The sequence below is a fragment of the Oncorhynchus gorbuscha genome, linkage group LG17 (assembly GCF_021184085.1).
Source record: "Oncorhynchus gorbuscha isolate QuinsamMale2020 ecotype Even-year linkage group LG17, OgorEven_v1.0, whole genome shotgun sequence".
Classification (NCBI taxonomy): domain Eukaryota; kingdom Metazoa; phylum Chordata; class Actinopteri; order Salmoniformes; family Salmonidae; genus Oncorhynchus; species Oncorhynchus gorbuscha.
The window spans coordinates 6,883,415-6,908,705 of record NC_060189.1 but is presented as its reverse complement, the minus strand read 5'-3'; the positions used below and the strand labels follow the sequence as shown (position 1 = coordinate 6,908,705).

General features: G+C 46.8%; 1 protein-coding gene across 3 annotated transcripts in view; it reads right to left on the bottom strand.

The window, feature by feature from the left end:
• Positions 1-25,291, bottom strand: part of wdr35 (WD repeat domain 35) — a 56,572-nt gene that overhangs the window by 25,823 nt on the left and 5,458 nt on the right. For 2 of the 3 annotated variants that reach the window (XM_046309064.1, XM_046309066.1), the window contains exons 5-13: positions 22,895-23,023; positions 22,471-22,604; positions 22,127-22,292; positions 13,119-13,258; positions 12,638-12,763; positions 7,774-7,959; positions 6,730-6,765; positions 4,322-4,382; positions 3,281-3,425 (exon numbers count right to left, since the gene is read on the bottom strand). In XM_046309064.1, the coding sequence (XP_046165020.1) occupies positions 3,281-3,425; positions 4,322-4,382; positions 6,730-6,765; positions 7,774-7,959; positions 12,638-12,763; positions 13,119-13,258; positions 22,127-22,292; positions 22,471-22,604; positions 22,895-23,023 (1,123 nt within the window). The remainder of the gene's footprint in view (positions 1-3,280; positions 3,426-4,321; positions 4,383-6,729; positions 6,766-7,773; positions 7,960-12,637; positions 12,764-13,118; positions 13,259-22,126; positions 22,293-22,470; positions 22,605-22,894; positions 23,024-25,291) is intronic. The other variant, XM_046309065.1, reaches the window with a different exon arrangement.

Here is a 25,291-nt window from a genome sequence, read left to right as displayed (position 1 = left end):
TGAGACTGCGTGCAAAAATATCCTCTGCGTACAACGTAGAACCCCAAATAATGCATGTAGAGCAGAATTAGGCCGATACCCGCTAATTATCAAAATCCAGAAAAAAGTCAGCCAAATTCCACAACCACCTAAAAAGAAGCGATTCCCAAACCTTCCATAACAAAGCCATCACCTACAGAGAGATGAACCTGGAGAGGAGTCACCTAAGCAAGCTGGTCCTGGGGCTCTGTTCACAAACACAAACGGACCCAACAGAGCCCCAGGACAGCAACACAATTAGACCCAACCAAATCATGAGAAAACAAAAAGATAATTACTTGACACATTGGAAAGAATTAACATAAAAACCAGAGCAAACTAGAATCCTATTTGGCCCTAAACAGAGAGTACACAGTGGCAGAATACCCGACCACTGTGACTGACCCAAACTTAAGGAAAGCTTTGATTATGTACAGACTCAGTGAGCATAGCCTTGCAATTGAGAAAGGCCGCTGTAGGCAGACCTGAGGTGTAAACTTTATTATTTTGTAACTTCTGTGAGTGTAATGTTCACCGTTCATTTTTATTGTTTATTTCACTTTTGCATATTATCTACTTCACTTGCTTTGGCAATGTTAACATGTTTCCCATGCCAATAAAGCCCCTTGAATTTAATTGACAGACAGACATGTCGAGAAAGAGAGAGACAGACAGGGAGAGAGAGAGATATCTTCCTGATATCAGCTTGAAGGAAAGTCTAATATGCTCTCTCTCTCTCTCTTGCTGTCTGTCTCTGTCCACCCAACGCCCTCTCTCCCATCTCTCTTTGCACCACTATATCTTCCTGAACCCGCCCCACCCATTTCTGTCTGGCTGTTTCTCTCTCTCTCGCATCCTGTCTGTCTCTCTCGCATCCTGTCTGTCTCTCTCGCATCCTGTCTGTCTCTCTCGCATCCTGTCTGTCTCTCTAGCATCCTGTCTGTCTCTCTCGCATCCTGTCTGTCTCTCGCATCCTGTCTGTCTGTCTCGCATCCTGTCTGTCTGTCTCGCATTCCTGTCTGTCTGTCTCGCATCCTGTCTGTCTCCGTCTCTCCGTCAGTCAGTCAGGCAGGCAGGCAGACAGACAGACAGAAATGGGTGGGGCGGGTTCAGGAAGATATAGTGGTGCAGAGAGAGATGGGAGAGAGGGCGTTGGGTGGGCAGAGACAGACAGCAAGAGAGAGAGACAGAGCGAGAGCATATTAGACTTTCCTTCAAGCTGATGTGTTGGCATGCTGACAGGAACATCCCTGGCAGGACAGTAGGCCCTACTATTGCCTGTCTGTCTGAGGTCAGTATCACTGACTCACTGGTCAACCCGCTGTCTACTGTCTGTTTACTGGTTCAGGCAGATGAATGGACATTTTTCATTTCAATGTCAACACCTTGCACAGGATCAAACAAGCCAGAGACTAGGGTGGCAGGTAGCCTAGCAGTTAGAGAGGCGAGCCAGCAACCGGAGGGTTACCAGTTCGAATCCCGGGTCTGACCAGAAAAATCTGTCGGGAAGTGGGCTGGCAATCCAAGATGCCATTGCCTGCCATGCAAAGGCACTTAACCTCCAACCAATTACCTTCAGAGGTCACATAATTATTTAAATAAAGTCCACCGGTGTGCAATCTAAGTGTCACATGATCTCAGTATATATACACGTGTTCTGAAAGGCCCCAGAGTCTGCAACACCACTAAGCAAGGGGCACCACCAAGCAAGCGGCACCATGAAGACCAAGGAGCTCTCCAAACCGGTCAGGGACAAAGTTGTGGAGAAGTACAGACCAGGGTTGGGATATAAAAAAATATCAAAAACGTTGAACATCCCACGGAGCACCATTAAATCCATTATTAAAAAATTGAAAGAATATGGCACCACAACAAACCTGCCCACCAAAACTCACAGACCAGGCAAGGAGAGCGTTAATCAGAGAGGCAACAAAGAGACCAAAGATAACCCTGAAGGAACTGCAAAGCTCCACAGCGGAGATTGGAGTATATGTCCATAGGACCACTTTAAACAGTACACTCCACAGAGCTGGGCTTTACAGAAGAGTGGCCAGAAAAAAAGCCATTGCTTAAAGAAAAAAATAAGCAAACACATTTGGTGTTCACCGAAAGGCATGTGGGAGACACCCCAAACAAGGTACTCTGGTCACGTGAGATCAAAATGTAGCTTTTTGGCCATCAATGAAAACGCTATGGCTGGCGCAAAATCAACACCTCCTCACCCCGAGAACACTATCCCACAGTGAAGCATGGTGGTGGCAGCAACAAGTTATGGGGATGTTTTTCCATCGACAGGGACTGGGAAACTGGTCAGGATTGAAGGAATGATGAATGGCACTAAATACATGGAAAATCTTGAGGGAAACCTGTTTCAGTCTTCCAGAGATTTGAGACAGAGACGGTTCACCTTCCAGCAGGACAATGTCCCTAGCACACTGCTAAAGCATCATTCGAGTAGTTTAAGGGGAAAATTTAAAATATTTTGATAGGCCTAGTCAAAGCCCAGACCTCAATCAAATTGAGAATCTGTGGTATAACTTAAAGATTGTTGTACACCAGTGGAACCCATCCAACTTGAAGGAGCTAGAGCAGTTTTGCCTTGAAGAATGCGCAAAAATCTCAGTGGCTAGATGTGCCAAACTTTTGTGTAAATCATGTTGTGTAAATCAAATGATACAAACCCCTAAAAATATATATTTTAATTCCAGGTTGTAAAGCAACAAAATAGGAAAAATGCCAAGGGGGGTGAATATGTTCGCAAGTCACTGTATGTGTCTTTCTTAGAGGGGTTGGGATTAAGCAGAAGTCCAATTTTGGTTGTACAATTCACAAATAAAGTGATTTTCTCCACCTGCATTGCATGCTGTTTGGGGTTTTAGGCTGGGTTTCTGTAATAGCATTTTGTGACATCAGCTGATGTACGAAGGGCTTTATAAATACATTTTATTGATTGGTTTTAATCTTAAACATCTTCTGACCCCCTTAAAAATCTGCAAAACTCGCTCGTTTCATGATATTAGTGCCACGGGCCAAATCAACAGTTTAGAATAACGTCATGTCGAGGGGTGATTCCGTTCAATTTATTTGGTTTCATTCTGGATATTTTCTCATCAATGACAGAAGATCTTTAATCTGGTTTGTTGCTCTTGTGCAAGGTGCCTGAACCTTGCCACCTGAACTTTCTGGATAGAAACGGAATGAATAGAGTTGACATGATTCCCTATTCTATCCTCTGAACAGGCCCGGTACCGGCAGCACTCACCTCTCCCTACCTTCCTTCCTGGTCCTGGACACCTGGTTGATCTCCATGGCAGTTAGTTTCTTGGCCACGCGGTACTGCCAGGTGTAGAAAGCCTCCTTGGACGCAGCGATCACATGGGTCTTAGTCATGGTCACGAACAGAGGATCTGTCCGAGGTGACATGGTCCAAGGTTATTTCAGTAAACTAAGGATCCTAAATTCAATCAAAATCTGTAACCAAGGGTCGTGTTCAGTGGGACACACCGGAGCTAAACGTAGCAACAGAAACCAAAAATGTAATTATATCATTCATAAAAATCAGTGAAAAACTTCACAGCTAAAATAATATTCTGACTAAATAAACAATTTATATAAATAAACATTATAATTTCCAGAAACAAAAATAGTGACAGGCACATTCTTTCAATGCAACGCTCCAGGCCCACGAAGAGGTCTCCTCAGGTCACAGTGAGGAAGATTCACCACAAAGAGGAAGTATACATTCTTTACTGTTGATTCAGCATGCTCTGACACTTGGATCTCTTTGAGGCTCTCCCAGCCCTCTCAGGTGACAGACTTTGAACTGCCTGCGCTATGGTCTTGGGTAAACGTTTGGCCAGTAGCACAGACTTGGCTTGCAACGTGGGCAGAAGGAATATTACAGAATGTGTAGGAGACCTATAGATGGGGGGAATCTTCAGGGTGTATGTCATGAACAAGCCCATGAAAGGGAAGGATTGTTGGCGGGTAGAACCCCAGACGAGACAGCAGCTCTTTGAAACTGGGTGACAGATCAGCGGTAGGAAGTGCCGGGCTTTCTCATTCCAGAGGAATCTGGTACAAAACCTGCCAAAGTGTTTAAAGTATTCACATTGTCCAAAACGGCAAGGTGTTTTCTCCACTGATGTGCACTTCATGACATTTCTGACATCTACACTTTTGAAGTATTATTAGGGAAATTGAATGAAACTATCGTTGATACATTGTGAAACAACACACTGTTCCAGTTTATTAAAACCTGCTTTAAACATAATATTCTCTCATCTTTCTAAAAATCACTCACCAATGTCAATGTATTTTGAATCCAGTGGGGTCCCAATGGAGTTACAGAGAACCAGCACATACTGGAAAACAAGACATAGTCATTCATTTCTTCAACAGTCAGTCAAAACTCAATCACCTCCAACATATATGGTCAAATTCAGAGGGTGTATTTTACCATACATGGTAATATTTAGAGGGATTTACATTACCATCCAGGGTTATATTTAGAGGGATTTACATTACCACACAGGTTCATATTTAGAGGGATTTACATTACCACACAGGGTCATATTTAGAGGGATTTACATTACCACACAGGGTCATATTTAGAGGGATTTACATTACCACACAGGGTTATATTTAGAGGGTGTACATTACCACACAGGGTCATATTTAGAGGGATTTACATTACCATCCAGGGTTATATTTAGAGGGATTTACATTACCATCCAGGGTTATATTTAGAAGGTGTACATTACCACACAGGGTCATATTTAGAGGGTGTACATTACCATCCAGAGTTATATTTAGAGGGTGTACATTACCAGGGTTATATTTAGAGGGATTTACATTACCATCCAGGGTTATATTTAGATGGATTTACATTGCCACACAGGGTTATATTTAGATGGATTTACATTACCACACAGGGTCATATTTAGAGGGATTTACATTACCACCCAGGGTCATATTTAGAGGGTGTACATTACCACTCAGGGTTATATTTAGAGGGATTTACATTACCACACAGGGTCATATTTAGAGGGATTTACATTACCACCCAGGGTCATATTTAGAGGGTGTACATTACCACACAGGGTTATATTTAGAGGGATTTACATTACCACACAGGGTCATGTATAGAGGGATTTACATTACCATCCATGGTTATATTTAGAGGGATTTACATTACCACACAGGGTCATGTATAGAGGGATTTACATTACCATCCATGGTTATATTTAGAGGGATTTACATTACCACACAGGGTCATGTATAGAGGGATTTACATTACCATCCAGGGTTATATTTAGAGGATGGACATTGACATACAGGGTCATATTTAGAGGGATTTACATTACCATCCAGGGTTATATTTAGAGGGATTTACATTACCACACAGGGTTATATTTAGAGGGATTTACATTACCACACAGGGTCATATTTAGAGGGATTTACATTACCACACAATGTCATATTTAGAGGGATTTACATTACCACACAGGGTTATATTTAGAGGGATTTACATTACCACACAGGGTTATATTTAGAGGGTGTACATTACCAGGGTTATATTTAGAGGGATTTACATTACCATCCATGGTTATATTTAGAGGGTGTACATTACCATCCAGAGTTATATTTAGAGGGTGTACATTACCAGGGTTATATTTAGAGGGATTTACATTACCATCCAGGGTTATATTTAGATGGATTTACATTGCCACACAGGGTTATATTTAGATGGATTTACATTACCACACAGGGTTATATTTAGATGGATTTACATTACCACACAGGGTTATATTTAGATGGATTTACATTACCACACAGGGTCATATTTAGAGGGATTTACATTACCACACAGGGTCATATTTAGAGGGTGTACATTACCACACAGGGTTATATTTAGAGGGATTTACATTACCACACAGGGTCATATTTAGAGGGATTTACATTACCATCCAGGGTTATATTTAGATGGATTTACATTACCACACAGGGTCATGTATAGAGGGATTTACATTACCATCCAGGGTTATATTTAGATGGATTTACATTACCACACAGGGTTATATTTAGAGGGATTTACATTACCACACAGGGTCATGTATAGAGGGATTTACATTACCATCCATGGTTATATTTAGAGGGATTTACATTACCACACAGGGTCATGTATAGAGGGATTTACATTACCATCCATGGTTATATTTAGAGGGATTTACATTACCACACAGGGTCATGTATAGAGGGATTTACATTACCATCCAGGGTTATATTTAGAGGGTGGACATTGACATACAGGGTCATATTTAGAGGGATTTACATTACCATCCAGGGTTATATTTAGAGGGATTTACATTACCACACAGGGTTATATTTAGAGGGATTTACATTACCACACAGGGTCATATTTAGAGGGATTTACATTACCACACAATGTCATATTTAGAGGGATTTACATTACCACACAGGGTTATATTTAGATGGATTTACATTACCACACAGGGTTATATTTAGAGGGATTTACATTACCACACAGGGTCATATTTAGAGGGATTTACATTACCACACAGGGTTATATGTAGAGGGATTTACATTACCACACAGGGTCATATTTAGAGGGTGTACATTACCACACAGGGTTATATTTAGAGGGATTTACATTACCACACAGGGTTATATTTAGAGGGTGTACGTTACCATGGCATTATTTCCCGACTCTACGTCAGCATCCTCCTTTGTGGCAATGAATTTGAAAACAAGAGAAGGCATGACACGCAGAGAGATACTGACATGAGACTGATCAAGCTACAAGTTGTTTCTTACAGTACTTCCAAGTTCTACTTTCTCTTACTGCTTGTCAGATTTGAGTAACACTTTACTTGGAACTGTTAAACGGTTTGATGCTTTGAACATAATAATGTGGATGTTTGGTCAAGCCAAGTTCATTATGACGGGTCATTCAAGTCAAGTATTAGGCCTCTCCTATATCAACAACTACTCCCTTTGTAAATGTCGTCTTGATTCCATTCAACATAGTTGTAAGTTTGTGTCTAGCGACCCAGCGAGGCTGCCAGTCCTTCTGCCTGTGTCGGTGTGTGTAGATGAGTATGTGTAACTTTTATGTTAACAAGGCAAGTCAATTAAGAAAATAATTCTTATTTACAATGATGGTCTACTCCGGCCAAACCCAGACGACGCTGGACCAATTGTGCGCCGCCTTATGGGACTCCCAATCACGGCCGGTTGTGATACAGCCTGGATTCGAACCAGGGTGTCTGTAGTGACGCCTCTGGCACTGAGATGCAGTGCCTTAGACCACTGTGCCACTCGGGAGCCCTGTACAGTGTGTACCTGTGTATGTACCAGTGTGTGTGTACCTGTGTGTGTGTGTGTGTGTGTGTGTGTGTGTGTGTGTGTGTGTGTGTGTGTGTGTGTGTGTGTGTGTGTGTGTGTGTGTGTGTGTGTGTGTGTGTGTGTGTGTGTGTGTGTGTGTGTGTGTGTGTGTGTGTGTGTGTGTGTGTGTGTGTGTGTGTGTCAGACAGTGTGTGTGTGTGTACCAGTGTGTGTTCCAGTGTGTGTACCTGTGGGTGTACCTGGTTGTGTGTGTGTGTACCAGTACTAGTGTGTGTACCAGTGTACGTACTTCTGTGTGTGTACCTGTACCAGTGCATGTGTACCAGACGGTGTGTGTACCAGTGTGTGTACCTGTACCAGTGCGTGTGTACCAGACAGTGTGTGTACCTGTGGGTGTGTGTCATCTGCCTTGGTGGCCAGGATGCAGAAGTCTCCGGACGTGGTGATGGACATGAGGCTCTTGACGTACTTGACAAACTTCTCGTTGTTCTTGGTGTCCCAGAACACCACACAGTACTCCAGCCGGTCAGGCTTGGTATAGGCATACACCACTGTGTTGGAGCAGTAGCCCCACTGTTGAGACATAGAAACAGAGACAGAGAGAGATGAGATGGAGAGTAAATCAGTAGTGTGTATTCATGAATGCCAATGGAAGCTAGGCTTTCCCCAAATACTTGACCAATAAAACAAATATATATATATTTTTTAAATGATCTTTCGTCTTTCTGTGTTTTCATTACTTTGCTGAATTTACAGTATCTCACAGTAGGAATCATACAAGAGAAGGAAACAGCACCTCTCTGTCTCAGTATGTGTAGACCATGTATCTGATGCTGTCTGGACAGTGAAACAGCACCTCTCTGTCTCAGTATGTGTAGACCATGTATCTGATGCTGTCTGGACAGTGAAACAGCACCTCTCCGTCTCAGTATGTGTAGACCATGTATCTGATGCTGTCTGGACAGTGAAACAGCACCTCTCTGTCTCAGTATGTGTAGACCATGTATCTGATGCTGTCTGGACAGTGAAACAGCACCTCTCTGTCTCAGTATGTGTAGACCATGTATCTGATGCTGTCTGGACAGTGAAACAGCACCTCTCCGTCTCAGTATGTGTAGACCATGTATCTGATGCTGTCTGGACAGTGAAACAGCACCTCTCTGTCTCAGTATGTGTAGACCATGTATCTGATGCTGTCTGGACAGTGAAACAGCACCTCTCTGTCTCAGTATGTGTAGACCATGTATCTGATGCTGTCTGGACAGTGAAACAGCACCTCTCTGTCTCAGTATGAGTAGACCATGTATCTGATGCTGTCTGGACATTGAAACAGCACCTCTCTGTCTCAGTATGTGTAGACCATGTATCTGATGCTGTCTGGACAGTGAAACAGCACCTCTCTGTCTCAGTATGTGTAGACCATGTATCTGATGCTGTCTGGACATTGAAACAGCACCTCTCTGTCTCAGTATGTGTAGACCATGTATCTGATGCTGTCTGGACATTGAAACAGCACCTCTCTGTCTCAGTATGTGTAGACCATGTATCTGATGCTGTCTGGACAGTGAAACAGCACCTCTCTGTCTCAGTATGTGTAGACCATGTATCTGATGCTGTCTCAGTATGTGTAGACCATGTATCTGATGCTATCTGGACATTGAAACAGCACCTCTCTGTCTCAGTATGTGTAGACCATGTATCTGATGCTGTCTGGACATTGAAACAGCACCTCTCTGTCTCAGTATGTGTAGACCATGTATCTGATGCTGTCTGGACAGTGAAACAGCACCTCTCTGTCTCAGTATGTGTAGACCATGAATCTGATGCTGTCTGGACAGTGAAACAGCACCTCTCTGTCTCAGTATGTGTAGACCATGTATCTGATGCTGTCTCAGTATGTGTAGACCATGTATCTGATGCTGTCTGGACAGTGAAACAGCACCTCTCTGTCTCAGTATGTGTAGACCATGAATCTGATGCTGTCTGGACAGTGAAACAGCACCTCTCTGTCTCAGTATGAGTAGACCATGTATCTGATGCTGTCTGGACATTGAAATAGCACTTCTCTGTCTCAGTATGTGTAGACCATGTATCTGATGCTGTCTGGACAGTGAAACAGCACCTCTCTGTCTCAGTATGTGTAGACCATGTATCTGATGCTGTCTGGACATTGAAACAGCACCTCTCCGTCTCAGTATGTGTAGACCATGTATCTGATGCTGTCTGTCTCAGTATGTGTAGACCATGAATCTGATGCTGTCTGGACAGTGAAACAGCACCTCTCTGTCTCAGTATGTGTAGACCATGTATCTGATGCTGTCTGTCTCAGTATGTGTAGACCATGAATCTGATGCTGTCTGGACAGTGAAACCGCACCTCTCTGTCTCAGTATGTGTAGACCATGAATCTGATGCTGTCTGGACAAAAAGAACATGACATGTTGCCATCGTCACATTTGATTGATGCCAGAAAGCATTTGACCTCCCTTAACATTGAAATAAATAAACAATTAGCCTATTAGCTCAACTGTGGTTAGTCCTGGTGCTGCAAAACACCCCCGAGGGAGGCCATTTTGGATTTGGAGTCACACCAACTGTAGGAGCCAAATAGATCATATTGTGATCATAAATTCATGATGCATTCCTGTTGTTTGTGTGTTTGCCATTGATCCCCTGTCAAGTCTGTGTTCCCCCTCTTCTGGCCAATGGAGAATACAGTTACCTGCTCCAAGGCCTACTGGGAGTGACTGGAATGGCAGCACAGTCTTTGGACCATACAACACCATGTTTACCATGCTGTTTGTTTCTTTAGTTTCAGAATATGTTTTGGTAGAATTCTATAAATGTTTTTCATCCAGAAGAACAACAAATAGATGTATTATTATTTTCAACTTGAATCAAACTCTGGACATTGGATATGTCTGCGTCAAGACAAACATTTCACCACTCTCCATTGTGGCTAAAGGATCAGAATGGAAATTGTATTGGACAATTTAACCACTACACCAACCAAATCACATGAAAAGCCAAACGTAATTGTTTCTGGTGTGCTTGTGTTGATGTCCTGCAGTAGCTAGCTAGCTAAATCGTCCCTTTCCTAAACCATGTACGGAGATGGCGATTTGGACTTAATTCTCCATACAGGCCAATGATTACAAAGGTGATTCTGATCTAACTATAAATGAATATATTGTGCCACCAGCCTGAGACGATTGAAGTTCAATATGTAGCCTAGTAGACCCACGTTAACTAGCTAGTTAACTTAGCTGGTTCATTGTTTCCCATGAGAGGAAGCTAGGCTAGGAGGCATTTTATCCAGGGAGCCTATCACAACCAAAAGTAAAAGCGTGTAGTACTGTACGACAGAGTCAGGTGAGTTTAGACGAGACTGACTTTATGACCTAAATTATCCTATTTACACTCTGTAGTCAATTTTGTCAACTAGAATAACTTTTTCCTGACTCATATCGATGCCACATAGCCCATTTTCAAAGGGATTCGTTGCTTTCTAAAGGCAGTCACTCTTTAACCTGGGGCAGCAGGTAGCCTAGTGGTTATAGCATTGGGCCAGTAACCGAAAGGTAACCGAGCAGACAAGGTAAAAATCTGTCGTTCTGCCCCTGAACAAGGCAGTTAATCCACTGTTCCCCGGTAGGCCGTCATTGTAAATAAGAATTTGTTCTTAACTGACTTTCCTAGTTAAATAAAGGTTAAATAAAGGATTAAAAAACTTAATAATGTTTGAAGTTGAAACGGTGCTGGAGGTAGTGCTCCTGTTGTCTTTGTGCTGACTTGCAATAACTCTCTGGGGTTGTAAATCAGCTGTTTAACGGGAACATTAACTTGCTTGCCCATGCTGCAGGTAATGCAACTATTTGTTAAATGCTATAGTTGCTTTGTGGACTTCACCGGACTCTACGGTTTTGTGATGAAACAAATGTATTGTATCGGATTTATTCCGCCTTATTGTATATTTACATTTAAGTCATTTAGCAGACGCTCTTATCCAGAGCGACTTACAAATTGGTGCATTCACCTTATGACATCCAGTGGAACAGTCACCTTACAATAGTGCATCTAAATCTTAAAGGGGGGGGTGAGAAGGATTACTTATCCTATCCTAGGTATTCCTTAAAGAGGTGGGGTTTCAGGTTTCAGGTGTCTCCGGAAGGTGGTGATTGACTCCGCTGTATATCACGATGGCGTATTAACGAACGGGTTACAGAGCAAACAACACAATTATCACATCACGGGTTGCAATATGGCTTGACTTCCCCAGTGATTGTACCCATGCACTGCTACTGGACAGAAAGCATTTTTAAAAGAATACTACAGTAGGTACAGTAAGTACTGGTTACAACAGAGCTGTGTCATCTCTGCTAGTGTTCATTTTGTTAGTATCTTTAACTCAGGGGTCTCTAACAGGTCGATAGCTACCAGTAGCTCGCAGACCACCTATGAGCAGCTCCCCAAACAATTCTGAAAGTGCATGCAATTTTCACTTGTTCTACCGCAAACTGTCATAAATACATCTCAAAAGTATCAAGACTCCTCAAGCTCTCAGCTACTATCTAATCAACACAACATTGACATTATCCCACCCCTGGTTAGCAACTATTGGCTTAAAAAGCTAAACCTAATACAATATTTCCCATTTCTTCCGTCTGTGTGGTGTAAGGGCGTTTCTCTATCATTCTGTGTGTAGACTGTTGTGTTTGGCTAGAGGTGTTCCTGTAAATGGCTACCGGATTGATGCATATAATCATGATATGATTCTGACAAGAAGGCTTTTTTTTTTGTGGTTAACATTTAATTGAGAAGTTTTTCAGGAAAGCCTTTCCATCTACCAGAAGACATTATCGTTAGATAGCATTCTCATGGCATGACGTTGCTTCCTCAATGGTATCAAATACTAAATCAACCGATGCATTCTGTTCATGTATTGTGAGAAACTTAAATCAAATGTTGCAATAAGTTTAATAAATGTTTTAAACAGCCACACAATGTGTTCAAAGCATCAAACTGTTTTAACTGTTGAATTCTGTTTTAATGTCTGTATTCCGTGATTCCGTCTGCATCGCAGATTTTATAAGATCCTAAATGGCCTACCTCTCACACTAAAATCATTTTAATTCATCTACACTTACAAACGGCTTGTGTTAACAGTTTTTAAACACAGAGAATTTAACCAAAGTACAAGAAACCCTGTTACCTTCAAGCAGAGCCGATTATTCCCCAGATGATTGTTTTACCTTGTAATCGGGCCTTATGTTGGCAAAGTAAATGTAGGAGTCAACAGCCAGTCCAATCCTCAGTCCTCCCCCTTCCCAAGCAACCTCTGTCATCTGCTTGCCAGGTACCTTCAAAGTTCGCAAATGCTATGCAAAAGGGAGTAAAAATTGCTTTGGTCAAATGCCATATAGCCTAATGACAATATTGTGTACTCTGAAGAGGCCGAATCCTAACTGGAGATCTACGCAACTGGAGTCACATAGAATCCTTTTGACATCAATGCCGATCTGCCACAACTTTGTATTCATACAACTTATTAAATAACTTTTTATTTACACAAACTAAATTTTTGGGGGGTTAGTATCATTCAGTCTACCTCAGAAAGCCGGTTGACTTAAACTAAAAACAAGTCATGTTTGCCTGCAATTTTCCACATTGCCAGGGAACATCTGAAAGCTATGCTATGAGAGGTTGGCGTCTGGGATGTCCTGGCTCTCTCACCTCTCCGAATGGGGTGTAGAACTGCACCACGTTGACCTCTTTCTCCATGCCCCTGAGGGAGCCTGCCACAGCCAGCACGCTGCCACACTGGTTCCACTGGATACTGGCCACGTTCATCTGTGTGTCTATGAACACTGGGCCTGGAGATGGTCAGGAGAAAGGGTTTACAAGGAAGGGGAATTGACGGTGGAGCAAGGAACTTCATTGTCATTATCACGATATTTCCCCAAACTTACTCAAATGTAACCAACTTAGCCAGGGGTTTCCACCCAGCAGGCAAAACTGATTGGAATGATGTTAAAATGAAAACATGTAAATATCTCTTTTACAGTTTAGACATTGAGGTTCTGGCATAATTTGTCAATAAGTCATTACAGCCGACAATTGACTGTCAAGGATTCTGCAATCTCTACAAAGCTCCATTTGCTCCTGCCGCATTCAGCTCGCTCCCCATTCCACCCCCTTCCCATTCCCCTTTCTAACTCTCCATTCCACCCCCTTCCCATTCCACCCCCTTCCCATTCCCCTTTCTAACTCCCCATTCCACCCCCTTCCCATTCCACCCCTTCCCATTCCACCCCCTTCCCATTCCCCTTTCTAACTCTGCATTCCACCCCCTCCCCATTCCCCTTTCTAACTCCCCATCCCACTCCTCCCCATTCCCCTTTCTAACTCCCCATTCCACCCCCTTCCCATTCCCCTTTCTAACTCCCCATTCCACCCTCCCCATTCCCCTTTCTAACTCCCCATTCCACCCCCTTCCCATTCCCCTTTCTAACTCCCCATTCCACCCCTCCCCATTCCACCCCCTTCCCATTCCCCTTTCTAACTCTCCATTCCACCCCTTCCCATTCCCCTTTCTAACTCCCCATTCCACCCCTCCCCATTCCACCCCTCCCCATTCCCCTTTCTAACTCCCCATTCCACCCCATCCCCATTTCTAACTCCCCATTCCACCCCTTCCCATTCCCCTTTCTAACTCTGCATTCCACACCCTCAATATTCCCTCACCCCTTTCAAACTCCCCATTCCCCTTTCTAAATCCCCAGTCCACCCCCTCCCCATTCCCCTTTCTAACTCCCCATCCCACTCCTCCCCATTCCCCTTTCTAACTCCCCATTCCACCCCCTTCCCATTCCCCTTTCTAACTCCCCATTCCACCCCCTTCCCATTCCCCTTTCTAACTCCCCATTCCACCCCCTTCCCATTCCCCTTTCTAACTCTCCATTCCACCCCCTTCCCATTCCCCTTTCTAACTCCCCATTCCACCCTCCCCATTCCACCCCCTTCCCATTCCCCTTTCTAACTCTCCATTCCACCCCCTTCCCATTCCACCCCCTTCCCATTCCCCTTTCTAACTCCCCATTCCACCCCCTTCCCATTCCACCCCTTCCCATTCCACCCCCTTCCCATTCCCCTTTCTAACTCCCCATTCCACCCCTTCCCATTCCCCTTTCTAACTCCCCATTCCACCCCCTTCCCATTCCCCTTTCTAACTCCCCATTCCACCCCCTTCCCATTCCCCTTTCTAACTCCCCATTCCACCCCCTTCCCATTCCCCTTTCTAACTCCCCATTCCACCCCTTCCCATTCCCCTTTCTAACTCCCCATTCCACCCCCTTCCCATTCCCCTTTCTAACTCTGCATTCCACCCCCTCCCCATTCCCCTTTCTAACTCTGCATTCCACCCCCTTCCCATTCCCCTTTCTAACTCCCCATTCCACCCCTTCCCATTCCCCTTTCTAACTCCCCATTCCACCCCCTTCCCATTCCCCTTTCTAACTCTGCATTCCACCCCTCCCCATTCCCCTTTCTAACTCCCCATTCCACTCCCTCCCCATTCCCCTTTCTAACTCCCCATTCCACCCCTCCCCATTCCCCTTTCTAACTCCCCATTCCACCCCTCCCCAACTCCCCATTTCACCCCTCCCCATTCCCTTTCTAACTCCCCATTCCCCTTTCTAACTCCCCATTCCACCCCTCCCCATTCCCCTTTCTAACTCCCCATTCCACCCCATCCCCATTTCTAACTCCCCATTCCACCCCCTTCCCATTCCCCTTTCTAACTCTGCATTCCACACCCTCAATATTCCCCTCACCCCTTTCAAACTCCCCATTCCCCTTTCTAAATCCCCAGTCCACCCCCTCCCCATTCCCCTTTCTAACTCCCCATCCCACTCCTCCCCATTCCCCTTTCTAACTCCCCATTCCACCCCTTCCCATTCCCCTTTCTAACTCCCCATTCCACCCCTCCCCATTCCCCTTTCTAACTCCCCATTCCACCCCCTTCCCATTCCCCTTTCTAACTCCCCATTCCACCCCTCCCCATTCCACCCCTTCCCATTCCCCTTTCTAACTCTCCATTCCACCCCCTTCCCATTCCCCTTTCTAACTCCCCATTCCACCCCTCCCCATTCCACCCCCTTCCCATTCCCCTTTCTAACTCTCCATTCCACCCCCTTCCCATTCCACCCCTTCCCATTCCCCTTTCTAACTCCCCATTCCACCCCTTCCCATTCCACCCCCTTCCCATTCCACCCCTTCCCATTCCCCTTTCTAACTCTGCATTCCACCCCCTCCCCATTCCCCTTTCTAACTCCCCATTCCACCCCCTTCCCATTCCCCTTTCTAACTCCCCATTCCACCCCCTTCCCATTCCCCTTTCTAACTCCCCATTCCACCCCCTTCCCATTCCCCTTTCTAACTCCCCATTCCACCCCTTCCCATTCCCCTTTCTAACTCTGCATTCCACCCCCTCCCCATTCCCCTTTCTAACTCTGCATTCCACCCCCTTCCCATTCCCCTTTCTAACTCCCCATTCCACCCCCTTCCCATTCCCTTTCTAACTCCCCATTCCACCCCCTTCCCATTCCCCTTTCTAACTCTGCATTCCACCCCCTCCCCATTCCCCTTTCTAACTCCCCATTCCACTCCCTCCCCATTCCCCTTTCTAACTCCCCATTCCACCCCTCCCCATTCCCCTTTCTAACTCCCCATTCCACCCCTCCCCAACTCCCCATTTCACCCCTCCCCATTCCCCTTTCTAACTCCCCATTCCCCTTTCTAACTCCCCATTCCACCCCTCCCCATTCCCCTTTCTAACTCCCCATTCCACCCCATCCCCATTTCTAACTCCCCATTCCACCCCCTTCCCATTCCCCTTTCTAACTCTGCATTCCACACCCTCAATATTCCCCTCACCCCTTTCAAACTCCCCATTCCCCTTTCTAAATCCCCAGTCCACCCCCCTCCCCATTCCCCTTTCTAACTCCCCATCCCACTCCTCCCCATTCCCCTTTCTAATTCCCCATCCCACCCCTCCCCATTCCCCTTTCTAACTCTCAATTCCACCCCCTCCCCATTCCCCTTTCTAACTCCCCATTCCACCCCCTCCCCATTCCCCTTTCTAACTCCCCATTCCCCTTTCTAACTCCATATCCCACCCCTCCCCATTCCCCTTTCTAACTCCCCATTCCACCCATTCCCCTTTCTAACTCCCCATTCCAACCCTCCCCATTCCCCTTTCTAACTCCCCATTCCCCTTTCTAACTCCCCATTCCAACCCTCCCCATTCCCCTTTCTAACTCCCCATTCCCCTTTCTAACTCCCCATTCCACCCCTCCCCATTCCCCTTTCTAACTCCCCATTCCACCCCCTCCATTCCCCTTTCTAACTCCCCATTCCACCCCCTCCCCATTCTCCTTTCTAACTCCCCATTCCACCCCATCCCCATTCCCCTTTCTAACTCCCCATTCCACCCCTCCCCATTCTCCTTTCTAACTCCCCATTCCACCCCATCCCCATTCCCCTTTCTAACTCCCCATTCCACCCCTCCCCCTTTCTAACTCCCCATTCCACCCCTCCCCCTTTCTAACTCCCCATTCCACCCCTCCCCTTTCTAACTCCCCATTCCACCCCCTCCCCCTTTCTAACTCCCCATTCCACCCCCTCAATATTCCCCTCACGCCTTTCTAACTCCCCATTCCACCCCCTCCCCCTTCGAACTCCCCATTCCACCCCCTCCCCTTTCGAACTCCCCATTCCACCCCTCCCCTTTCCTTCCCATTCCCCCTAACTTCCCATTCCCCCCTTTCTAACTTCCCATTCCCCCCTTTCTAACTTCCCATTCCCCCCTCCCCTTTCTAACTTCCCATTCCCCCTCCCCTTTCTAACTTCCCATTCCCCCTCCCCCTTTCTAACTTCCCATTCCCCTTTCTAACTCCGCATTCCACCCCTCCCCCTTTCTAACTCCCCATTCCACCCCCTCCCCATTCCCCTTTCTAACTCCCCATTCCACCCCCTCCCCATTCCCCTTTCTAACTCCCCATTCCACCCCTCCCCATTCCCCTTTCTAACTCCCCATTCCACCCCCTCCCCATTCCCCTTTCTAACTCCCCATTCCCCTTTCTAACTCCCCATTCCACTCCTCCCAATTCCCCTTTCTAACTCCCCATTCCACCCCCTCCCCCTTTCTAACTCCCCATTCCACCCCCTCCCCATTTCCCTTTCTAACTCCCCATTCCATTCCACCCCTCCCCATTCCCCTTTCTAACTCCCCATTCCACCCCCTCCCCCTTTTTAACTCCCCATTCCACCCCCTCCCCCTTTCTAACTCCCCATTCCACCCCCTCCCCCTTTCTAACTCCCCATTCCACCCCCTCCCCCTTTCTAACTCCCCATTCCACCCCTCAATATTCCCCTCACGCCTTTCTAACTCCCCATTCCACCCCCTACCCCTTTTTAACTCCCCATTCCACCGCCTCCCCCTTTCTAACTCCCCATTCCACCCCCTCCCCATTTCCCTTTCTAACTCCCCATTCCATTCCTCCCCATTCCCCTTTCTAACTCCCCATTCCACCCCCTCCCCCTTTCTAACTCCCCATTCCACCCCCTCCCCCTTTCTAACTCCCCATTCCACCCCCTCCCCATTTCCCTTTCTAACTCCCCATTCCATTCCACCCCTCCCCATTCCCCTTTCTAACTCCCCATTCCACCCCCTCCCCCTTTTTAACTCCCCATTCCACCCCCTCCCCCTTTTTAACTCCCCATTCCACCCCCTCCCCCTTTCTAACTCCCCATTCCACCCCTCAATATTCCCCTCACGCCTTTCTACCTCCCCATTCCACCCCTCCCCCTTTTTAACTCCCCATTCCACCCCCTCCCCCTTTCTAACTCCCCATTCCACCCCCTCCCCATTTCCCTTTCTAACTCCCCATTCCATTCCTCCCCATTCCCCTTTCTAACTCCCCATTCCACCCCCTCCCCCTTTCGAACTCCCCATTCCACCCCGTCCCCCTTTCTAACTTCCCATTCCCCCCTCCCCCTTTCTAACTCTGCATTCCACCCCTCCCCCTTTCCAACTCCCCATTCCACCCCTCCCCATTCCTCTTTAACTCCCCATTCCACCCCTCCCCATTCCACTTTCTAACTCCCCATTCCACCCCCTCCCCATTCCCCTTTCTAACTCCCCATTCCACCCCTCCCCATTCCCCTTTCTAACTCCCCATTCCACCCCTCCCCATTCCCCTTTCTAACTCCCCATTCCACCCCTCCCCATTCCCCTTTAACTCCCCATTCCACCCCTCCCCCTTTCTAACTCCCCATTCCACCCTCCCCCTTTCTAACTCCCCATTCCACCCCTCCCCCTTTCTAACTCCCCATTCCACCCCTCCCCCTTTCTAACTCCCCATTCCACCCTCCCCTTTCGAACTCCCCATTCCACCCCCTCCCCCTTTCGAACTCCCCATTCCACCCCCTCCCCTTTCTAACTTCCCATTCCCCCCTTTCTAACTTCCCATTCCCCCTCCCCTTTCTAACTTCCCATTCCCCCTCCCCCTTTCTAACTTCCCATTCCCCCCTCCCCTTTCTAACTTCCCATTCCCCCTCCCCTTTCTAACTTCCCATTCCCCTTTCTAACTCCGCATTCCACCCCTCCCCTTTCTAACTCCCCATTCCACCCCTCCCCATTCCCCTTTCTAACTCCCCATTCCCCTTTCTAACTCCCCATTCCACCCCTCACAATTCCCCTTTCTAACTCCCCATTCCACCCCCTCCCCCTTTCTAACTCCCCATTCCACCCCCTCCCCATTTCCCTTTCTAACTCCCCATTCCATTCCACCCCTCCCCATTCCCCTTTCTAACTCCCCATTCCACCCCCTCCCCTTTTTAACTCCCCATTCCACCCCCTCCCCCTTTTTAACTCCCCATTCCACCCCCTCAATATTCCCCTCACGCCTTTCTAACTCCCCATTCCACCCCCTACCCCTTTCGAACTCCCCATTCCACCGCCTCCCCTTTCTAACTTCCCATTCCCATTCCCCCTCCCCCTTTCTAACTCCGCATTCCACCCCTCCCCATTCCCCTTTCAAACTCCCCATTCCACCCCTCCCCCTTCTAACTCCCCATTCCACCCCCTCCCCATTTCCCTTTCTAACTCCCCATTCCATTCCACCCCTCCCCATTCCCCTTTCTAACTCCCCATTCCACCCCCTCCCCCTTTTTAACTCCCCATTCCACCCCCTCCCCCCTTTTTAACTCCCCATTCCACCCCCTCAATATTCCCCTCACGCCTTTCTAACTCCCCATTCCACCCCTACCCCTTTCGAACTCCCCATTCCACCGCCTCCCCCTTTCTAACTTCCCATTCCCATTCCCCCTCCCCCTTTCTAACTCTCAATTCCACCCCTCCCCATTCCCCTTTCTAACTCCCCATTCCACCCCTCCCCATTCCCCTTTTTAACTCCCCATTCCACCCCCTCCCCCTTTCTAACTCCCTATTCCACCCCCTCCCCATTTCCCTTTCTAACTCCCCATTCCACTCCCTCCCCATTCCCCTTTCTACCTCCCCATTCCACCCCCCCTTTAACTCCCCATTCCACCCCCTCCCCCTTTCTAACTCCCCATTCCACCCCCTCCCCATTTCCCTTTCTAACTCCCCATTCCATTCCACCCCTCCCCATTCCCCTTTCTAACTCCCCATTCCACCCCTCCCCCTTTCTAACTCCCCATTCCACCCCCTCAATATTCCCTTCACGCCTTTCTAACTCCCCATTCCACCCCCTCCCCCTTTCGAACTCCCCATTCCACCCCGTCCCCCTTTCTAACTTCCCATTCCCCCTCCCCCTTTCTAACTCTGCATTCCACCCCTCCCCCTTTCTAACTCCCCATTCCACCCCTCCCCATTCCCCTTTAACTCCCCATTCCACCCCTCCCCATTCCCCTTTCTAACTCCCCATTCCACCCCCTCCCCATTCCCCTTTCTAACTCCCCATTCCACCCCTCCCCATTCCCCTTTCTAACTCCCCATTCCACCCCTCCCCATTCCCCTTTCTAACTCCCCATTCCACCCCTCCCCATTCCCCTTTCTAACTCCCCATTCCACCCCTCCCCATTCCCCTTTCTAACTCCCCATTCCACCCCCTCCCCGTTCCCCTTTCTAACTCCCCATTCCACCCCTCCCCATTCCCCTTTCTAACTCCCCATTCCACCCCTACCCATTCCCCTTTCTAACTCCCCATTCCACCCCTCCCCCTTTCTAACTCCCCATTCCACCCCTCCCCATTCCCCTTTCTAACTCCCCATTCCACCCCCTCCCCATTTCCCTTTCTAACTCCCCATTCCACCCCTCCCCATTCCCCTTTCTAACTCCCCATTCCACCCCCTCCCCATTTTCAGTTCTGCCCACACATTTTCTACAGGATTGAGGTCTTGTCCTTACGCCATTTTGCCACAACTTTGGAAGTATGCTTGGGGTCATTGTTAATTTGGAAGACCCATTTGCGACCAAGTTTTAACTTCCTGACTGAAGTCTTGAGATGTTGCTTTAATATAGCCACATACTTTTCCTTTCTCATGATGCTATCTATTTTGTGAAGTGCACCAGTCCCTCCTGCAGCAAAGCACCCCCACAACATGATGCTGCCACTCCCGTGCTTCACGGTTGGGATGGTGTTCTTCGGGTTGCAAGCCTCCCCCTTTTTCCTCCAAACATAACGATGGTCAATATGGCCAAATAGTTATATTTTTGGATATCAATACTTTTGTACCAAGATCCTTTTGAACCTGTTTTCTCCAGCATCTTCACAAGGTCGTTTGGAGTTGTTCTGGGATTGATTTACAATTGTCGCAGCAAAGCACGTTCATCTTTAGGAGACAGAACGCGTCTCCTTCCTGAGCGGTATGATGGCTGTGTGGTCCCATGGTGTTTATACTTGTGTACTATTGTTTGTACAGATGAACATGGTACCTTCAGGCGTTTGGAAATTGCTCCCAGTGATGAACCAGACTTGTGGAGGTCTACAATTATTATTTTTTAGGTCTTGGCTGACTTCCCCATGATGTCAAGCAAAGAGGCACAGAGTTTGAAGGTAGGCCTTGAAATACATCCACAGGTAAACCTCCAATTGACTCAAATGATGTCAATTAGCCTATCAGAAGCTTCTAAAGCCATGACATCATTTTCTAAGCTGTTTAAAGGCACAGTCAACTTAGTGTATGTTAACTTCTGACCCACTGGAATTGTGATACAGTGAATTAGAAGTGAAACAATTGTTGGAAAAATGACTTGTGTCATGCACAAAGTAGATGCCATAACTGACTTGCCAACACTATAGTTTGTTAACAAGAAATTTGTGGAGTGGTTGAAAAACAAGTTTTAATGACTCCAACCTAAGTGTATGTAAACTTCCGATTTCAACTGTACATACACACATAAATATATATTTTTTAACTTATTTATTATATTTTCCTTTATTATTTTCCACTAACTTAACCACCCTTCTACCCATTGGAACAAACTAATGAACAACAACACCCAGGCTTCTACTTCCAGCTTATACATACTATATACATTTTATGAACACAATCTATTTTACAATAGTTCTATTTTGTCCTTCCTCTACCCTCAACCTCACCCATCTTTTTTCTGATGTCCATCCAGTTTGATTTCTATTTGCCATATTTTTTTTAAACTGTGCTGTTGCACAAAAGTTCTTAACCAATTCACTCACTTTCATCACTCTCGTATCGCATGACCTGACACCGTCCGTTATCGAAGCAGATGGCCAGGCAGGGGCAGTCTGGCTCCACGTAGCCCTCTGACCCTGCGTACCAGTGGATCCCTGCGATACTGATGGCTCCAGTCACGTTATGCAGACAGCTGACCGTCATCTTCATCTGCAACATAATGATTATCTCTAAGTCTCCTAGAACTATGTTATCCACTCTTCAGAAGTGGGGTTACATTAAACACTCTAAAAGGATTGAAACGTGCACCTTTACTAAGTGTACAAAAAGCGCTATCCATCGTTACTTTTGGGGTGTTGCTATCTTTTTCAAAGGCTACCAGACTTACAATGAAGTTTCCCTGATTGTCGTAGATGTGGATTTCCCCATTGGCCATCCCAAAAAGGAGGATCTTGCTATCTGGCGACCAGGCCACGTGAGCGAGCTGAATTCCCTTGAGCTCTTTCCCCCAGATTCGGTTACCTAAAAAGACAAACACATCCATTATAAAACAACCACGTGCCATATTCGTCATGATGCTTTTCTCATTACCATTATACAATGGGTGTGAGAAAGCAACAGCAATCCAATGACAACTTGTTCTGACTGTTAAAACTGAAATAACCCGATGGACCCAGTGCATGAATTAGAAAAACAATTCTTAGGTCATCCTCTTTATGGAAGTGTTTCTTAGCCCAAGAATAGGCTTAATCTCTGTTTGGGAAAACGAACCAAACTGTCCAGACATACGTGTTAAAGAGAGGAGCACTTACCATCTACAGATCCAACAATGACTGCCCCGTCCTCGTAAACAATACAAATCTTCTGGCCGTCTGCATTCCAACTCATGCTCCTCACAACGGACTTGTTCCTGTTGTTAATCATCTCCTCGTACCAGCAGCCTATTCACACACCATATCATTATAATCATCACATCACTGTCCATTAATCACGGTACTCCATTCTGCTTGTTTATGTTTTATCTGTCGGCCCCAGCCGCACTCAGGCTCTGTGTGTAGTTAATCCGACCCTCCCTGCCTAGTCAACGGCATTTTACCTGCTGTTGTTGTGCTAGCTGATTAGCTGTTGTTGTCTCAACTACTGTTTTAGCTAGCTCTCCCAATTCAACACCTGTGATTACTGTATGCCTCGCTGTATGTCTCTCTCAAATGTCAATATGCCTTGTATACTGTTGTTCAGGTTAGTTATCATTGTTTTAGTTTACAATGGAGCCCCTAGTTCCACTCTTCATACCCCTGATACCTCCTTTGTCCCACCTCCCACACATGCGGTGACCTCACCCATTACAACCAGCATGTCCAGAGATACAACCTCTCTCATCATCACCCAGTGCCTGGGTTTACCTCCACTGTACCCGCACCCCACCATACCCGTCTGCGCATTATGCCCTGAATATATTCTACCATGCCCAGAAATCTGCTCCTTTTATTCTCTGTCCCCAACGCTCTAGGCGACCAGTTTTGATAGCCTTTAGCCGCACCCTCATACTACTCCTCCTCTGTTCCGCGGGTGATGTGGAGGTAAACCCAGGCCCTGCATGTCCCCAGGCACCCTCATTTGTTGACTTCTGTGATCGAAAAAGCCTTGGTTTCATGCATGTCAACATCAGAAGCCTCCTCCCTAAGTTTGTTTTACTCACTGCTTTAGCACACTCTGCTAACCCTGATGTCCTTGCAGTGTCTGAATCCTGGCTCAGGAAGGCCACCAAAAATTCGGAGATTTCCATACCCAACTATAACATCTTCCGTCAAGATAGAACTGCCAAAGGGGGAGGAGTTGCAGTCTACTGCAGAGATAGCCTGCAAAGTAATGTCATACTTTCCAGGTCCATACCCAAACAGTTCAAACTACTAATTTTTTAAATTACTATCTCCAGAAATAAGTCTCTCACTGTTGCCGCCTGCTACCGACCCCCCTCAGCTCCCAGCTGTGCCCTGGACACCATTTGTGAATTGATCGCCCCCCCATCTAGCTTCAGAGTTTGTTCTGTTAGGTGACCTAAACTGGGATATGCTTAACACACCGGCAGTCCTACAATCTAAGCTAGATGCCCTCAATCTCACACAAATCATCAAGGAACCCACCAGGTACAACCCTAAATCTGTAAACAAGGGCACCCTCATAGACGTCATCCTGACCAACTGGCCCTCCAAATACACCTCCGCTGTCTTCAACCAGGATCTCAGCGATCACTGCCTCATTGCCTGTATCCGCTACAGAGCCGCAGTCAAACGACCACCCCTCATCACTGTCAAACGCTCCCTAAAACACTTCTGTGAGCAGGCCTTTCTAATCGACCTGGACCAGGTATCCTGGAAGGACATTGACCTCATCCCGTCAGTTGAGGATGCCTGGTCATTCTTTAAAAGTAACTTCCTCACCATTTTAGATAAGCATGCTCCGTTCAAAAAATGCAGAACTAAGAACAGATATAGCCCTTGGTTCACTCCAGACGTGACTGCCCTCGACCAGCACAAAAACATCCTATGGCGGACTGCAATAGCATCGAATAGTCCCCGCGATATGCAACTGTTCAGGGAAGTCAGGAACCAATACACGCAGTCAGTCAGGAAAGCTAAGGCCAGCTTCTTCAGGCAGAAGTTTGCATCCTGTAGCTCCAACTCCAAAAAGTCCTGGGACACTGTGAAGTCCATGGAGAACAAGAGCACCTCCTCCCAGCTGCCCACTGCACTGAGGCTAGGTAACACGGCCACCACCGATAAATCCATGATTATCGAAAACTTCAACAAGCATTTCTCAACGGCTGGCCATGCCTTCCGCCTGGCTACTCCAACCTCGGCCAACAGCCCCCCCCGCAGCTACTCACCCAAGCCTCTCCAGGTTCTCCTTTACCCAAATCCAGATAGCAGATGTTCTGAAAGAGCTGCAAAACCTGGACCCGTACAAATCAGCTGGGCTTGATAATCTGGACCCTCTACTTCTGAAACTATCCGCCGCCATTGTCGCAACCCCTATTACCAGCCTGTTCAACCTCTCTTTCATATCGTCTGAGATCCCCAAGGATTGGAAAGCTGCCGCAGTCATCCCCCTCTTCAAAGGGGGAGACACCCTGGACCCAAACTGTTACAGACCTATATCCATCCTGCCCTGCCTATCTAAGGTCTTCGAAAGCCAAGTCAACAAACAGG